The sequence below is a fragment of the Oncorhynchus mykiss genome, chromosome 13 (genome assembly GCF_013265735.2).
Source record: "Oncorhynchus mykiss isolate Arlee chromosome 13, USDA_OmykA_1.1, whole genome shotgun sequence".
NCBI lineage: Eukaryota > Metazoa > Chordata > Actinopteri > Salmoniformes > Salmonidae > Oncorhynchus > Oncorhynchus mykiss.
The window spans coordinates 25822994-25842674 of record NC_048577.1 but is presented as its reverse complement, the minus strand read 5'-3'; the positions used below and the strand labels follow the sequence as shown (position 1 = coordinate 25842674).

General features: G+C 41.4%; 1 protein-coding gene across 1 annotated transcript; it reads left to right on the top strand.

The window, feature by feature from the left end:
• The first annotated feature begins 240 nt into the window (after positions 1-240).
• Positions 241-8610, top strand: LOC110516915 (zinc finger protein OZF). The gene is made up of 2 exons (XM_021595212.2): positions 241-964; positions 7112-8610. Exons 1-2 carry the CDS (start codon positions 361-363, stop codon positions 8164-8166), a joined length of 1659 nt encoding a protein of 552 aa, XP_021450887.2. The 5' UTR covers positions 241-360; the 3' UTR covers positions 8167-8610.
• Positions 8611-19681: the final 11071 nt, after the last annotated feature.

Sequence of the window (19681 nt, the reverse complement as noted above, 5' to 3'; positions counted from 1 at the left end):
CCTGAAGCATTGACTCTTTCCAGCCAATTGTGTCAAAAATAGGTTCATGACTCAAGGCTTTGAGCGACACAGCATTTAGAACAGCCACATTATTATAGATGAAGTCCCACACCGTAGCAGTGAAGCCTATATGTCATATATAGATTTATAAATAATAATGAGTAGTTATTTATGATGCAAGGTGATTTGTAAATTAGTCAGTCAGCAGTCAGCAGCCACCTGCACTGTCGGCTGCATGTCGAACGAGCCCAATACCAAACCAATCAGGTGTTTGACGAAATTATTCTTCAGTCGTCATTGTTCACGTGCTGCTGATAAAGTGACACTGCTTTGAATTATACCGCTTAGCGTCTTCAGTACATGCCTCATAGCTCCAGTCTCAAACTAAACCCCGTTCCTGCTGAAGAAGATAAGGTCTGCTGGATGGAGAAAGACGCTCTCGTGAAAGAGGAGGAGGAAGAGGAGGCTGTTACAATACAAAATCAAGTAGAGGTTGAGGCTGTTACAGTGAAAGAAGAAGAGAAAGACGTTTCAGTTAAAGAAGAGAAAGACGTTTCAGTTAAAGAAGAGAAAGACGTTTCAGTTAAAGAAGAGAAAGACGTTTCAGTTAAAGAAGAGAAAGACGTTTCAGTTAAAGACGAGAAAGACGTTTCAGTTAAAGAAGAGGAAGATGTTTCAGATAAAGAAGGGGAAGACGCGTTCAGAGTGAAAGAGGAGGAGGAAGAGAAATTTGTCACAATACAAAAACAAGTAGAGGTCGAGCCTGTTACAGTGAAAGAGGAGGACGACGACGTTTCAGTGAAAGAAGAGGAGGGGGAGGTGACTGTCACATCGAACAATGAAGAAGAGGAGGAAACTGGATATCTGGGCCCGGTTTCCCAAACGCATCTTAAGGCATCCGATGGCTCAAACGGTGAACTTAGCAATAATATGGTTTTGAGAAACCGTTCCCTGATTAACACTCGTAAGTACTGTCTTAAAAACAGAAGCACAAACTCTGCGATTGTTGAACTGATGTGTGTGTGTGTGTGTGTGTGTGTGTGTTTGTGTGTGTGTGTGTGTGTGTGTGTGTGTGTGTGTGTGTGTGTGGTAAAGGGGAAATGTGCAATTGCTACATCCATATTTTGACTTTTAAATTATTTATTTATTGGCATTGATTCTTGAAGAATATAACACATGCCCCATGAGCTTAGTTCAACTGTTGTACCCCATCAGAACCACAAATAAGCTTTTTTTTACGTCAATGTTTAGAAACAATGTAAACCAACACTGTATAGCCTCAAAACATGGTTACAACTATAATGTTGTCCATAGGTCTGTCTATGAATTTGAGAGTAGTTACATTTCTCCAGCCCCATCCATCATTTTATTACCAAAACAGTGGTGGAATTACGGCTTTGTTATTGGTTGAACTGCAGATTGGTTGATTGATTGTTGTGTGGCTTTTTTAAACGGGAGAAGAAATGGGGGAAAATATGCAGCCGAAGTCCAACGAGAGCGGATACAAATGACCTGCTTTAAATAATTATGACAAATGTTGAGCAATGTAATAAAGTAATGACTTTTCAAATAAGTTACGTTACACGGTATGTTAGCCACACTATCCTTACAAAACGCATAACATATCTTTACAGCAGTATGTACCCGTATATTCGAACTAACTACCCAACGTTTATTGACTTGATTATTTACGTCATTCTTAGCCGAGGGCTCGTTTGCGTTCTCAATGGACATTGTTATTTCGGGTGCTGGCTCTCTACTCCGATTGCAGAGCACCCTCATCTGAGTACCAGAGCGCAGAATAACTGATGAATTTAATAACGCTCAACACCCGTTGAATATGGCCGGTGTCAGTAAACATCTGCAAAAAAGATCATGGTTGCCAGCAGCACAGTTGGTCACCAACGCTCTGGATAACATGAAAACAGCCTAAACAGCTCTGCTAGGGAAAGTAAAATGTTAAGAGTGGGGTTTTCTCTGATCTGTGTCTAGCAAGCTATCCAACGTTAGCCAGTTAGCTTGGGTGCTTTACTGTCATTCTGAGGTCAGAACGCTTGGATCGACCCTACTCCTCAGCCATATAGTATTAGTTTACAAACGGTGGCGTTATACAAGCTTATGTTTTGGTTTCTGGTGGGGTAATACGGTTGAAACATTTGAGGCACATATAAGTTATTCAAGAATCAATGGTTATATAGTAAATGGGTATTTATATACCTGCCAGTATAGATTTCCTGTTGGGGTCAAATTGTTAGAGCTGTTAAGTCATTGTATAATATTCTGGCAATTATTTTCATGCCATTACATTAAAGGTGAAATATTGTATTTTCTTAGGTGTTTCTCAAATAATGTTAGCTGCTATTGTTAATGCTAGTTAGCGGGTTAGCTAGCTTGCTAAATGTATTATTAAGAGTCAGAGCAAACGTAGCTAGCTAATACTGCCTGGTACCAGTGCCGGTGTAGGCCTAGATAAGCATGTTTGTGCAGCGGTATCTTATCAGAGAGGAGTAAGCAAAGTATGAATATGTTGGCTAACTAGCCGGCTACATGAGTAAGAAAACAACATGTAATGTAACATCTAATTAGGGTCAACTGGAAACTGACCAACAATTTGGTTCCTACCATGTCTTCTTCTCTGAGGTTTGTCAGACTACACTCATAAGTTGTATTGCTGCCACCTTACTGTACGGGGTTGTAAAAAATAACCAAAACGCAAAAAAATGGGATTAACAAATCATACTAATTACGTAAAATAAACACGAACCAAAATCACTCCACTACACTGAATTTCAAACATAAAGGGTACTATTCCGATCCCTACACAGGTTCAGGAACCTGGGAGGGGGGAACTTCTTCATTCAGTAACCCTGTAACATTTTGTCTGAAGTCCTGGAGATCCAGAAATCTATTTGCCGCCTTCACAATGATGTCTAGCTTCTTAGATGTTTGATTAGTTTATTATTAATTAAATTTATCACTGCGGTAGTGAGGGCAATGCAAACACAATTTTGTTGTAGAAACTCCAAGATAATGCGGAAACTGCTAGTTTGGACGAAGGTTACTAATAATGTATTAATGCAATTTATCACTTGCTCTATAAACACAACAAAGTCCGCCTTGTTCACTATTAGTGTGTTAGGATCCTCCTCCTGTATGGCTTCACTGCAGACTGTGGGACATGAACTGCCTTCTCCTCTCTACTCCTTTGGCTATTTTCACTGCCTCCACATAGGACACCTGCTGGATGGGCCTGATCATCCTAGCTACTGTGACATTCTTCATCCGTACAGTGCACTCCGGGAACTCGGGAACGTGATTCCCATCACAATTACAACATGCTTCATCTGACTACGACATATTTATTCCTTCGACAAACACTTTCCACATGTCCAAACTGCAGCTGCTTCTGTATATCTCACTTACTTAGGTTTTACATAAGATGGGAGAACCACTTCACCAAACCACAGTAAAACCTTCAGTCTATCATTCATTATAATCAACGTGCGTCTACCTGAAATGTTTAACCTAAACCACACACAGCTTTCTCCTTTTGCGCTGTTGACACACCATCAGTATCATACCGCTCCTGGTCACTCGAACCGATTCCACTTTACCCAATTCATCCTTCACCATCTTTGAGACCGTTAACAGGTCACCCAAAAAAACATCCTTGCTGATAATTCCCACTCTGACCATAAACTGCTGTTCATTACCAACTTTAGCCTTTTTCACTCCACTGTTCTTCACCATCGTCCACCCAGTCAAACCAACTGTACAGAGTCAATGTGCAGGGTCACCGGTTAGTTGAGGTAATATGTTCATTTAGGTAGAGTTAAAGTGACTGTTCTGTTCTTTACCATCCTCCACGCAGTCTCAACAACTGTACTCACACCAAGAGAATTCCACAATGCTTCCTCCATTGCTCCTCCATTGCTCCTCCAGTCATCCCTGGACTCCCTCGCTCTTTGCTGTGAGAGTTTGTGTTTTCAAAGTAGCATCTATATTGTTGTCATTCCATCTATATTGTTGTCATTCCATCTATATTGTTCTCCTTCCAGCACATCTGTTGCTTCATCAACTTGTTAACCCTTTTGTCTGCACTACTTGCTGTCATTTCCCTTCCTGATTTCCCTCTCTTGGATGTCTCCACCATGCTCCTACTCTGTCAGTAATTCCTCCCTGGTTTATTAATTGGTAGTCAAACAACAATATATTCAAGGTGCTGCACATTCTATTCCAAATCTAGAAATAGAATCATCGTTATGTTTCCATTTTTTCAACAGTTCACCAGTTAACTAAGCCTATAATGTGGACACCAAGGATGTGGATAACAAGGAACTTGAAGCTTTCAACTGCTCCACTACAACCCCTTCGATGAGAATGGGGGCGTGCTCAGTGTTTAGTCCCAGGGTCCTTAGCTTAGTGATGAGCTTTGAGGGTACTTTGGTGTTGAACGCGAGCTGTAGTCGATGAATGGCATTCTCACATGGGTGTTCCTTTTGTCCAGGTGGGAAAGGGCAGTGTGGAGTGCAATAGAGATTGCATCAGTGGATCTGTTGGGGCGGTATGCAAATTGGAGTGTGTCTAAGTTTTCTGGGATAATGGTGTTGATGTGAGCCACGACCAGCCTTTCAAAGCACTTCATGGCTACAGACGTGAGTGCTACGGGTCAGTAGTCATTTAGGCAGATTACCGTAGTGTTCTTGGGCACATGGACTATGGTGTTCTGCTTGAAACATCTTGGTATTACTGACTCAGACAGGGGATGAAAATGTCAGTGAAGACCCTTGCCAGTTGGTGAGCGCATGCTTTGAGTACATGTCCTGGTAATCCGTTTGGCCCCTGGCCTTGTGAATGTTAACCTGTTTAAAGGTCTTCCTCACATCGGCTGTGGAGAGCGTGATCACAAAGTCGTCCGAAACAGCTGATGCTGTAATGCATGTTTCAGTCTTACTTTCCTCGAAGCGAGTATAGAAGTAATTTAGCTTGTCTTGTAGGCTCGTGTCACTGGGCATCTATCAGCTGTGCTTCCCTTTTGTTGTCTGTAATAGTCTGCAAGGCCTCATCTGACGAGGGTCGGAGCCAGTGTTCAAGGGGTATATCAATCTCCCCAGGGTAACAGTAATACATTGAGAGATTTGTCTGCAAAGGGTTACCCCTCCTATAGGTGGCTCATTATTGGGATGCATTGCTGATTCCTACCTGTAGCTCATTATGAAGTGTCTAGTGATACAGGTTAAGGGCCCTGTTGGAGATTGGTGGTTGGTAGCGGAGTCAAGGGAACAAGCAGAGTTGGACACGGCCATGTTATTATCCCACACAGTCTCTGTGGTTCGTATGAACCCCGTTCCTGGGAATTAGATTTGATTTGAAATCTTCCCAGTCTGTTACCACAGAAGGGGTCCATTTGTCCCATTTCCAGCTAGGTTAAGAGGTGCTTTGTCATTTCCAGAGTCAGTTTATTTTGGTACTGTCCATATGTAGCTTGTTTTTGGTCACAGAATGGCTGAAATAAGTGCAACATTTTTCCTGGAGCTAACTATGCAGAGCATAGCGCATGTCGAATGACTTTAGCTTCCCTCCAGGCCTGAGGGCACACGCTCTCTAGTAGGCTTAAATTAAAGATCTGGAAAATAGGAGTGGCAATATCGTCCGCTATTATCCTCAGTAATTTTCCATCTAGATTGTCAGACCCCGGTGGCTTGTCATTGTTGATAGACAACAATAATTGTTTCACCTCTTCCACACTGACTTTACGGAATTCTAAATTACAATGCTTGTCTTTCATTTGGTCAGATATACTTGGATGTGTAGTGTCAGCATTTGTTGCTGGTATGTCATGCCTAAGTTTGCTAATCTTGCCAATGAAAAAATCATAAAAGTAGAGGGCTTTGATGAAATAGCCATCTGATTCAGTTAATGATGAAGCAGAGTTTGTCTTTTTTCCCAAAATTGTCATTTATCTTTGTTTCATTGTGTCTTTTTTCTTCTTTTTATTCAGTTTAGTCACATGATTTCTCAATTTGCAGGATGTTTGCCAATCAGTTGTTCAGCCAGACTTATTTGCCATTCCTTTTCCCTCATCCTTCTCAACCATACCATTTTTCAATTCCTCATCTATCCACTAGAATTTAAGTTTTTACAGTCATTTTCTTAATGGGTGCATGCTATTAGTAACTGGAATAAGCAATTTCAGAAATGTGTGCAGCGTCTGGTTGCTCCTCATTACACACCACAGAGCAGAAAATATTCTTTACATCATCAACATAGGAATCCCCCGTTTTATTAAATAATTGAGACGCACAAATGACTCGAGGGAATCAGAGATCAAGATAGCCTAACCATAAGAAAAAAAACCTCTTCCTAAGCATTCTCCTCCTGCTGCTGCTGGCCTTCGTAAATTCTGGCGTTATGCAACAACAGCAGTCGGCAAAGTTTTCCATTTGTGGTGCAAATTTATCTGACCATTTCTACTGATCTGGTGCCAGTTACGATTTTCATATTCACATTTTACTGGAACAGTTTCATTTAATTCATAATAGTAATTATAATAGTCTTTGTATCTCATATTCATTATCTGTGATTAATCTATATTCTATATAAATCAAAATTATACATATTATACAAATCTAAATAACTTGTATTATCATTGCCAACTATGTAAAAATAGCCTACAAAAAGCCAACCAATAAAATGGCTAGAAAATATCCAGATAAAAATAAATCACATTGGCTGCGCATGGCCTGTCTACATAGTTGATACACTGTTTCAAGTTCTACCACCTGTCGTTTTGAAACTTGATAGTAAGAAACTCCTCCATGCTAATGCGGAAACCACTAGCTATACCAATACCATAGACCTACTGTAGGACCCATAACTTCACCTAACAACGTATTTCTAGCATACAATCGTCGATGTTACTACTAATGGGAAAACAAGACAAAATATGACTATTGTTGTTCACTTGACTGTCTTATGACAAGTAATGAACATTCATTACAGACATCGTTGTTTGTACACCATAATGGCTACGCTGTTGGCATCACCTTTTTACAGTGTATTATCGCTGTTGTGGGCCTTAAACCACCTGTCCGACTTTTTGTTCACACAGGAGAGAGACATGACTATCGTGGATCCTCTGGGGAGCCTCAACAACCTCATGATGCTGACGAGGCAGAGGAGAGTCTCTCCACATCAAAACACCTCAAGAAACACCAGCAGAGACCCACAGGGAAGAAAGCTCATTGCTGCTCTGACTGTGGGAAAGGTTGCAAATCTTCATCAGTACTTAAAAAACACCAGAGAACACACACAGGAGAGAAACCATACTGCTGCTCTAACTGCGGGAAGAGTTTCTTAAGATCAGATGCACTAAAAATACACATGAGAATTCACACCGGGGAGAAACCTTATAGCTGCTCTAACTGCAGGAAGAGTTTCATAAGATCAGATGCACTAAAAATACACATGAGAAATCACACAGGGGAGAAACCTTATAGTTGCTCTAACTGCAGGAAGAGTTTCTTAAGATCAGATATACTAAAAATACACATGAGAATTCACACTGGAGAGAAACCTTATAGCTGCTCTAACTGTGGGAAAAGTTTCTTAAGATCAGAATCACTAAAAAATCACATGAGAATTCACACTGGAGAAAAACCTTATAGCTGCTCTAACTGTGGGAAGAGTTTCTTAAGATCAGAATCACTAAAAAATCACATGAGAATTCACACCGGAGAGAAACCATATATCTGTGATCAATGTGGGAAGAGTTGTACTACATCTAGCTATCTGACTACACACCAGAGAACACATACAGGGGAGAAACCTTATAGCTGTGATCAGTGTGGGAAGAATTTTACTACATCAACCCATCTGATTGTACACCAGAGATCACACACAGGAGAGAAGCCTTATAGCTGTGATCAATGTGGGAAGAGTTTTCCTACATCTAGCCAACTGACTTCACACCACAGAACACACACAGGAGAGAAACCTTATAGTTGTAATCAATGTAGGAAGAGTTTCACCACATCTAGCCAGCTGGCTTCACACCAGAGAACACACACAGGAGAGAAACCTCATAGCTGTGATCAATGTGACAAGAGATACTCTGATAAAAGATATCTGATCAAACATCAGAAAATACATGGAATTATTTCATGATATCAATGAATTAATGTCACAATGTAGAATGTTTTAACATTGTAGTAGGAGTATTTTAATGATATCACAATGTAGAATATTTTAACATTGTAGTAGGAATATTTTAATGATGTCACAATGTAGAATATTTTAACATTGTAGTAGAAGTATTTCAATGATGAAATTATCGTTTGTCCTGTTAAATTGATTGCAGCATGATATGGATATTAGCCTCCGGGGAAAATCCAGGCTCTGAATTGAAAGAGCATTATTTAACAAAAAGTGAATAACAAAAATAGAGCTGGACTTCAAACTGTAGCCAGCTGTTTTCTACAAGTTGAAAAATCTGCTTGTTTAAAAAATACATGTAATATGATAATTTTTGCAGATGTTTGTGTATATACACATGAAAGCAGTACAATAAATTGGTCTATAATCAATGTTATTAACAATCTGACATCACTCCTGTATTTCTTGACAACATTCAAATGCTAATTGTCTTTATTCAATGTTGCGCTGCTTTTAGATATAATTACATTGATGTTGTTACCCTTCTTTTAGAATATCAGGATTCATTCTCAGATGTGCCAAACCAAATGCATGACATTGGGGACTGGGCCCGATCCAACAACATGCCTATCGAGTGAACCCTGAAAAGAGAGCGAGAAGTCAGGTGGAAAGTTACTACGGATATTGCAGGAGTTGGTTGCTGATTGTCTCAAGGGTGGGCAGTCAACAAGTTTTGCGTTTAGCCAGTGCTTGGCCATGGATCACAATTTATTTTGACTATGTTTTTTTTGTATATTATTATTTAGAAATACTTGTTTTTTCACTATGTTTATATTGTAGAAGCATTGCAGTTGATTATAATGTGAAATGGAAGTTGTTTTCTGTTGGTGGTGAGCAAACTTGTCCAACAAAAATATAGGATGTATTTGTTATCTTAAGGGGGAAGGTGTTACAGGCTTTGGTTTTCCCATTTATGTTTTGAGGTTGGACTTTAACACGTCTAGCTCGTTTAGCAAGTCTAGCTCGTTTAGCACGTCTAGCTCGTTTAGCTCGTAAGCAGGTATAGCTCGTTAGCAAGTATAGCTCATTGGCACGTATGGCGCACCGATTGGTATCACCTCGTTAGTCAGTACGTGCTGGCTTGTCCATCTCGTTAGTGGGAAGGTGTTTCACCTGAGCTGGTCCAGGTTCTATTTAAGAGTGTCTGGCCCAGTGCTCCAGTTATTTTGATAGATGTGGAGAGTCAACACCTTTAGATGCGCTACCTTTTTGGTTTGTAAATTTGGTGTGTTTTTTTTTTTGTTTGCCTCTTCTTGGGCAGTTGCATCACCGCCTGGTATGGCATCTGCTCGGGATCTGACAGTGAAGGTGCTACAGAGGGTAGTGCGAATGGCCCAGTACATCACTGTGGCCAAGCACCGGATCACTTGGCTACATAGCTGATGCCTGTTGGACTGTTCATGAAACTCGATACTCTATTTTGTTTATCTGTCGGCCCTGTGTGTAGTTAACTGCCCCTCTCTGCCATTCATCGCCATTTTACCTGTTGTTGTCGTCTTAGCTGATTAAAATTACTTTTAAAGAACAACCAGGCATCCTCTACTGATGGGATGAGGTCAATATCCTTCCAGGATACCCGGGTCAGGTCGATTAGAAAGGCCTGCTCGCAGAAGTGTTTTAGGGAGCGTTTGACAGTGATGAGGGGTGGTTGTTTGACCGAGGACCCATAACGGATACAGGCAATGAGGCAATGATTGCTGAGATCCTGATTGAAGACAGCGGAGGTGTATTCGGAGGGCCAGTTGGTCAGGATAATATCTATGAGCTTGGTGCCTATGTTTACGGATCTAGTGTTGTACCTGGTGGGTTCCTTGATAATTTGTGTGAGATTGAGGGCATTCAGCTTGGATTGCAGGACAGCAGGGGTGTTAAGCATATCCCAGTTTGGTAACCTAACAGAACAAACTTTGAAGATAGATGGGGGGGCAATCAATCCACATATGGTGTCCAGGGCACAGCTGGGAGCTGAGGGGGGTCTATAACAAGCGGCAACAGTGAAGGACTTTTTTCTGGAGAGATTCATTTTTAAAATTAGAAGCTCGAATTGTTTGGGCATGGACCTGGAAAGTATGATAGAACTTTGCAGGCCATCTCTGCAGTAGATTGCAACTCCTCCCCCTTTGGCAGTTCTATCTTGACGGATAATGTTGTAGTTGGGGATGGAAATGGGTTGGCGGAGTGTGCTAAAGCAGCGAGTAAAAAACAAATTTAGGGAGCACGCTTCTGATGTTAACATGCAAGAAACCAAGGCTTTTATGGTTACAGAAGTCAACAAATGATAGAGCCTGGGGACACACGGGGCCTGGGTTAACCTCTACATCACATGAGGAACAGAGGAGTAGGATGAGGGTATGGCTAAAGGCTATCAGAACTTGTCGTCTAGTGCGTTGGGAACAGAGAATAAAAGGAGCAGATTTCTGGGCGTGGTAGGATAGATTCAATGCATAATGTACAGACGGGTATGGTAGGGTGCGGGTACAGTGGACGTAAACCTAAGCATTGAGTGAAGATAAGAGAGGTTGCATCTCTGGAGGCATTAGTTATGCTAGGTGAGGTCAACGCATGTGTGGGAGTTGGAACAAAATAGTTTTCTGAGGCATGTTGAGTGGGACTAGGGGCTCCGCAGTAAAATAAAACAATGATAACTACCCTAAACAACAGTATACAAGGCATATTGACATTAGAGAGACAAAGCGTGGCATAAAGCAACAGAACAAACTCTGAAGATAGATTTAGGGTTATGTCATTATGACATCATAGATAGATTTAGGGTTATGTCATTATGACATAATAGACACTTAATACTGTAGCTGTTTAGTTACAGTCACATGTTCAACTATCAGCTGATCCAGGAAATAATTTTCTGAATGCCAATCAAATGACAAACATCACAACATAGGTATATTTGTTGTTAGGTGAAGTTATGGGCAATTTGGCAAACAGTGTACAACCCCACATTGTCAGGCTGATGGAAAAACTAGCCAAAAAAGCATTTTACTGGTTGAAGTTTGGTTGAACACCTTTTACAGTGTTTTTTTTTGCTGTTGTGGGCCTTTAACCATCTGTGTGACTTTGTTGTTCACACAGGAGAGAGACGGGACTATCTTGTGTTCTCTGGGGAGCCTCAACAACCTCATGATGTTGAAGAGGCAGAGAAGAGTCTCTCCAGATCAGAACACCTCAAGAAACACCCGCAGAGACCCACAGGGAAGAGAATTCACTGCTGCTCTGACTGTGGGAAGAGTTACTCCAGATCAGATTCACTAAAACCACACCAGAGAATTCACACAGGTCATAAATCTCACTGCTGCTCTGATTGTGGGAAATGTTGCAAATCTTCATCAGCACTTAAAATACACCAAATAACACACACAGGAGAGAAATATTTTAGCTGTACTCAATGTGATAAAAGTTTTACTCAGCTAAGCAACCTGATATCACACCAGAGAACACACACAGGAGAGAAATCTTATAGCTCTGATCAATGTGAGAAAAGTTTTACTACATCTGGCAATCTGATTGTTCACCAAAGAACACACACAGTAGAGCATCCTTATAGCTGTAATCAATGTGGGAAGAGTTTTGTTTCATCTAGCCTTCTGACAGTACACCAGAGAACACACACAGGAAATACATCTTATAGCTGTGATCAATGTGGGAAGCGTTTCACTCATTCAACCAACCTGATATCACACCAGAGAACACACACCGGAGAGAAACCTTATGGCTGTAATCAATGTGGGAAGAGTTTTGTTCAATCTAGCAGTCTGAGAGTACCCCAGAGAACACACAGGAGATAAATGTTATAGCTGTAACCAGAGATAATCTGATAAAAGATCTCATATCAAATATTAGAAAATACATGGAGTTGTTTCATAATATCAATGAATTAATGTTACAATGTAGAATGTTTTAACATTGTAGTAGGAGTATTTTCATGATGTCACAATGTAGGACCCTAAACGTTTGTCCCCTGATCTATTGATTTCAGCATGATATGGATATTAGCCTCAGGGGGGAAATCCAAGCTCTGAATTGAAAGAGTACTATTTATGAGATATAACTAAAAGTGACTAACAAAAAAAGAGTTGTTACACTTACCACGTTGTTGACCCACGTGAATCAAAATGCAACACTTCAAAATGTAGCTAGCTGTTTTCTCCAAGTTGTCCTCTAACCAGGGATGTACACATTATTCCCATATTCTGTGTGGTTTTTGAGTTGTTAGTTTTAACAGGACGTGCAACCTCATCTCCCTTCTCTCGCACAAATTATTTTGAAATGACATTTCCATGTGTTTTTTTTGTTGTTAGTTTCAACAGCAAGTACAGCCTGATTTCCCCCTAATCGATATCAGTGATTTATTGCTGCTTTTCAAAACAACAGCATTTTCGGTGCTTGTGCATTTTAAAAGGTGCTCGTTTAAAAAAATACAAGTAATATGATTATTGTTGCAGATGTTAGTGTCTATAGCACATTTTATGTTTAGGTTTTCAATTTATCCCAAACTGTTTCTGCATATTGGTTATTGATTTGGACACATTAAAACTGAAAGTTACAGATATTGCAGGAGTCCTGTTGAAATCAGACATGTCTGTGGTAAGGAGCTTGCTGATTTTCTCAAGGGTGGGCAGTCAAAAAGTTTTGTGTTTTGCGTTTAGCCAGTGTGTTGCCATGGATCACAATTGTATTTTGTATTGAGATTAGTTTTGTTTTGGCTCGTTCCAAAGGGAGAGAGTTCTAGAATCTAGTGAGTTTTAGGAAGATGAGAGTTCTAGAAGCTAAATAAGAGTTTTTAAAATTGTAGACACCGTGTTTATATTGGTGAAATGGAAATTGTTTTTTGTTGGTGGTGAGCAAACTTGTCCAACAAAAATATACAATATATTTTTTGTCTTAAGAGTTCCTAGGAAACTATGCAGTTTTTAGTTTTTTTACGTGTTATTTCTTACATTGGTACCCCAGGTCATCTTAGGTTTCATTACATACAGTCGAGAAGAACTACTGAATATAAGAGCAGCGTCAACTCACCATCAGTACAACCAGGAATATGACTTTCGCGAAGCGGAAAGTGTGTTCTGCCTTTCACCCAGGACAACGGAATGGATCCCAGCCGGCGACTCAAAACAACGACTTCGTAAAAGAGGGAAACGAAGTGGTCTTCTGGTCAGATTCCGGAGACGGGCACATCGCGCACCACTTCCCTAGCATACTTCTCGCCAATGTCCAGTCTCTTGACAACAAGGTTGATGAAGTCCGAGCAAGGGTAGCATTCCAGAGGGACATCAGAGACTGTAACGTTCTTTGCTTCACGGAAACATGGCTCACTCGAGAGACGCTATCGGAGTCGGTGCAGCCAACTGGTTTCTCCACGCATCGCGCCGACGGAAACAAACATCTTTCTGGTAAGAAGAGGGGCGGGTGCGTATGCTTTATGGTTAACGAGACGTGGTGTGGTCACAACAACATACAGGAACTCAAGTCCTTCTGTTCACCTGATTTAGAATTCCTCATAATCAAATGTCGACCGCATTATCTACCAAGGGAATTCTCTTCGATTATAATCACAGCCGTATATATTCCCCCCCAAGCAGACACATCGATGGCTCTGAACAAACTTTATTTGACTCTTTGCAAACTGGAATCCACATATCCTGAGGCTGCATTCGTTGTAGCTGGGGATTTTAACAAGGCTAATCTGAAAACAAGACTCCCTAAATTGTATCAGCATATCGATTGCGCAACCAGGGCTGGTAAAACCTTGGATCATTGCTATTCTAACTTCCGCGAGGCGTATAAGGCCCTCCCCCGCCCTCCTTTCGGAAAAGCTGACCAAGACTCCATTTTGTTGCTCCCTTCCTACAGAAGCTAAAACAAGAAGCTCCCGCGCTGAGGTCTGTTCAACGCTGGTCCGACCAATCTGATTCCACGCTCCAAGACTGCTTCCATCACGTGGACTGGGATATGTTTCGTATTGCATCAAACAACAACATTGACGAATACGCTGATTCGGTGAGCGAGTTCATTAGAACGTGCGTTGAAGATGTCGTTCCCATAGCAACGATTAAAACATTCCCAAACCAGAAACGGTGGATTAATGGCAGCATTCGCGTGAAACTGAAAGCGCGAACCACTGCTTTTAACCAGGGCAAGGTGACCGGAAACATGACCGAATACAAACAGTGTAGCTATTCCCTCCGCAAGGCAATCAAACAAGCTAAGCGTCAGTATAGAGACAAAGTAGAATCGCAATTCAATGGCTCAGACACAAGAGGTATGTGGCAGGGTCTACAGTCAATCATGGATTACAAAAAGAAATCCAGCCCCGTCACTGACCAGGATGTCTTGCTCCCAGGCAGAATAAATAACTTTTTTGCCCGCTTTGAGGACAATACAGTGCCACTGACACGGCCCGCTACCAAAACATGCGGACTCTCCTTCACTGCAGCCGAGGTGAGTAAAACATTTAAACGTGTTAACCCTCGCAAGGCTTCAGGCCCAGACGGCATCCACAGCCGCGCCCTCAGAGCATGCACAGACCAGCTGGCTGGTGTGTTTACGGACATATTCAATCAATCCTTATCCCAGTCTGCTGTTCCCACATGCTTCAAGAGGGCCACCATTGTTCCTGTTCCCAAGAAAGCTAAGGTAACTGAGCTAAACGACTACCGCCCCGTAGCACTCACTTCCATCATCATGAAGTGCTTTGAGAGACTAGTCAAGGACCATATCACCTCCACCCTACTTGACACCCTAGACCCACTCCAATTTGCTTACCGCCCAAATAGGTCCACAGACGATACAATCTCAACCACACTGCACACTGCCCTAACCCATCTGGACAAGAGGAATACCTATGTGAGAATGCTGTTGATCGACGACAGCTCAGCATTTAACACCATAGTACCCTCCAAACTCATCATCAAGCTCGAGACCCTGGGTCTCGACCCCGCCCTGTGCAACTGGGTACTGGACTTCCTGACGGGCCGCCTCCAGGTGGTGAGGGTAGGTAACAACATCTCCACCCCACTGATCCTCAACACTGGGGCCACACAAGGGTGCGTTCTGAGCCCTCTCCTGTACTCCCTGTTCACCCACGACTGCGTGGCCACGCACGCCTCCAACTCAATCATCAAGTTTGCGGACGACACTACAGTGGTAGGCTTGATTACCAACAACGACGAGACGGCCTACAGGGAGGAGGTGAGGGCCATCGGAGTGTGGTGTCAGGAAAATAACCTCACACTCAACATCAACAAAACTAAGGAGATGATTGTGGACTTCAGGAAACAGTAGAGGGAACACCCCCCTATCCACATCGATGGGACAGTAGTGGAGAGGGTAGTAAGTTTTAAGTTCCTCGGCGTACACATCACAGACAAACTGAATTGGTCCACCCACACAGACAGCATCGTGAAGAAGGCGCAGCAGCGCCTCTTCAACCTCAGGAGGCTGAAGAAATTTGGCTTGTCACCAAAAGCACTCACAAACTTCTACAGATGCACAATCGAGAGCATCCTGTCGGGCTGTATCATGGCCTGGTACGGCAACTGCTCCGCCCACAACCGTAAGGCTCTCCAGAGGGTAGTGAGGTCTGCACAACGCATCACTGGGGGCAAACTACCTGCCCTCTAGGACACCTACACCACCCGATGTCACAGGAAGGCCATAAAGATCATCAAGGACAACAACCACCCGAACCACTGCCTGTTCACCCCGCTATCATCCAGAAGGTGAGGTCAGTACAGGTGCATCAAAGCTGGGACCGAGAGACTGAAAAACAGCTTCTATCTCAAGGCCATCAGACTGTTAAACAGCCACCACTAACATTGAGTGGCTGCTGCCAACACACTGACTCAACTCCAGCCACTTTAATAATGGGAATTGATGTAAAATATATCACTAGCCACTTTAAACAATGCTACTTAATATGTTTACATACCCTACATTATTCATCTCATATGTATACGTATATACTGTACTCTATATCATCTACTGCATCTTTATGTAATACATGTATCACTAGCCACTTTAAACTATGCCACTTTGTTTACATACCCTACATTACTCATCTCATATGTATATACTGTACTCGATACCATCTACTGCATCTTTCCTATGCCGCTCTGTACCATCACATTCATATATCTTTATGTACATTTTCTTTATCCCTTTACACTTGTGTGTATAAGGTAGTAGTTTTGGAATTGTTGGTTATTACTGCATTGTCGGAACTAGAAGCACAAGCATTTCGCTACACTCGCATTAACATCTGCTAACCATGTGTACGTGACAAATAAATTTGATTTGGTGTTACAGGCTTTGGTTTTGAGGTTGGACTTTAGCACGTATAGCTCGTTAGCATGTAGGGAGAACCGATTTGTGTCATCTCATTAGTGGTAAGGTGTTTCACCTGAGTTGGTCCAGGTTCTATTTAAGAGTGTCTGGCCCAGTGCTCCAGTTGTCTTGATAGATGTGGAGAGCAAACACCTTTAGTCGATCCACCTTTTTGGTTTGCTGTGGGTTTTTCTTTTGTTTGCCTCGTCTTGGGCAGATTTAGTGGCTCATGGTGGGTGTCTTTTAGGTCCCAGTTGTTGTTACTAGTCAACTTTCAGTGGACGCCCACATAGTGTCTTTCAGAGCCCCTCCTAAAACATGTTTAGTTGTGGTTAGTTCCCTCTTCTGTTTGAGGGACATTTTTGGTTTTCTTGCTGGAGAACGTAACATCAAACAATGGAGAAAGACAGGATATTTTGGGTTGGATATTGCAGTGAATTGTTAATATTTTAATCGATGGGATTTACTTAGAATGCTCATTAGTTGTTCAGTTTTTTCTCTTGTTTGTATTAAATATTTGTGTTTTTTCCTGTGTCTGAAATGTGCTGTATAAATAAAGCTTGATTTAAACATATTATGAACCCAATGACCAACCAATGAACAAATATCTTGATCCATCTTAGTGTAAATTCAGTATATCTTCCACTATGGTATGTCATTTTAGTATCACTTTTCAACCAACACAGTGCATTTGTTGAACCTAAAAAATGTTGAAATCAACAATACGTCAAAGGATTCAACAACTGAAAACTGAAACAGATGGATCCTGCTGAAGGTAAACACTGAAACAGATGGATCCTGCTGAAGGTAAACACTGAAACAGATGGATCCTGCTGAAGGTAAACACTGACAGTAGAACACACAGACACAATAGTTCTAAGAACCCTCTATTCTGATGCAATAAAAGTATTATAACATAATGTTGCAGTTTTGCTCTGTGTCCACTGAAAGTTGACAAGTAACAACAACTGGGACCTAAAAGACACCCACCATGAGACCCACTAAATCTACCCAAGAAGATGGAAACAAAGAAAAACCAACTCCAAACTTAGACAGGAAGCAAACCAAAAAGGTGGAGCAACTAAAGTTGTTGACTCTTCACATATATCAAGACAACTAGAGCACTGGACCAACTCAGGTGAAACACCGTACCACTAACGAGATGGACAAGCCAGCACAGGTGAAACACCTTACCACTAACGAGATGGACAAGCCAGCACAGGTGTAACACATACTAACGAGGTGACACCAATCAGTGCGTCCTATGTGTGAAAGTCCAACCTCAAAACCAAAGCCTGTAACACCTTCCCCCTTAAGACAACAAATAGATCCTATATTTCCCCCCCACTAGCTAAAAGAACTCACGTCCCCTTGGAACAAAATAACCTCCAATACGGAAAAACATGCAGTCAAAATAAATTGTAATCCATGGCCAAGCACTGGCTAAATGCAAAACTTGCTGACTGCCCACCCTTGAGACAATCAGCAACCAACAGCTGCAATATCCGTAGTAACTTTCCACCTTACTTCTCGCTCTCTTTTCAAGGTTCACTCAATATGCATGTTGTTGGATCGGGGCCAAGTCCCCACTGTCGTACTCTAGTACATTAGAGTTGGCACATCTGAGAATGAATCCTGATATTCTAAAAGCAGGGCAACAACGTCAATATAATTGTACCAATAAAAACCCAAAAAGGGTCGTCTGGTTGCATAAATAATTATGAAAATCAAAACCAAATGTTCACCCCTTTGTTAATATGTATTGGCAATAATTAACTTAATGGTGAGGCATGGAACAATAAAACATGTATCTTTTGTCAGGCTGAATGTTTGAAATATGAGGTGATTTGAGACATGCTTCTTCAGTAGTGGAATAAAGACAATTAACATTTGAATGTTGTCAAAAAATAATGGAGAGATGTCAGATTGTTAATAAAATGTATTATAGACCAATTTATTTTACTGCTTTCATGTGTGTATATACACAAACATCTGCAACAATTATCATATTACATGTATTTTTTAAACAAGCAGCTTTTTCAACTTGTAGAAAACAGCTGGCTACATTTTGATTAGTGGGTCACCAACGCAGTAAGTGTAACACAGCTCTTTTTTTGTTAAATAATACTCTTTCAATTCAGAGCCTGAATTTTCCCCTGAGGCTAATATCCATATCATGCTGCAATCAATTGAACAGGGCAAACGATAAGGAAGAACATCATTAAAATACTCCTACTACAATGTTAAAACATTCTACATTGTGACATTAAAATACTCCTACTACAATGTTAAAACATTCTACATTGTGACATTATTTTATTAATATCATGATACAACTCCTTCATGTATTTTCTGATGTTCGATCAGAGATCTTTTATCAAAGTATCTCTTGTCACATTGAGGCTATGAGGTTATGAGCTATGAGGTTTCTCTCCTGTGTGTGTTCTCTGGTGTATAGTCAAAGAGCTAGATGTGGTAAAACTCTTCCCACATTGATCACAGCTATAAGGTTTCTCTCCTGTGTGTGTGCTCTGGTGTGATATCAGGCCGGATGAATGAGTTTCTTGAGGTGTTTTGACGTGGAGAGACTCTCCTCTGCCTCGTCAGCATCATGGGGTTGTTGAGGCCCCCCAGAGGATCCACGATAGTCAGGTCTCTCTCCTGTGTGAACAAAAAGTCGGACAGATGGTTTAAGGCCCACAACAGCAAAAATCTACTGTAAAAAGGTGATGCCAACAGCGGAGCCATGATGTTGTACAAACTATGACGTCTGTAATGAATGTTCATTACTTGTCATTTGTCTAAAGACAGTCAAGTGAATAGTAGTCAATAGTCAAATTTTGTCTGGTTTTCACATTAGTAGTAACATCGACGATTGTATGCAAGAAATACGTTTTTGAAGTTGTTGAAATCCTAAGCAGTGTGCCAGACAACTTTTGGTGTCCAATTTAGGCACCTTTCTGTAGGTCTACGTTGTTGTTAGGTGAAGTTATGGGTCCTACAGTAGGTCTATGTTGTTGTTGTTGTTAGGTGACGTTATGGGTCCTACAGTAGGTCTATGTTTTTTGGATGAAGTTATTGGTCCTACATTAGGTCTATGGTATAACTAAGGGTTTCCGCATTAGCTTGG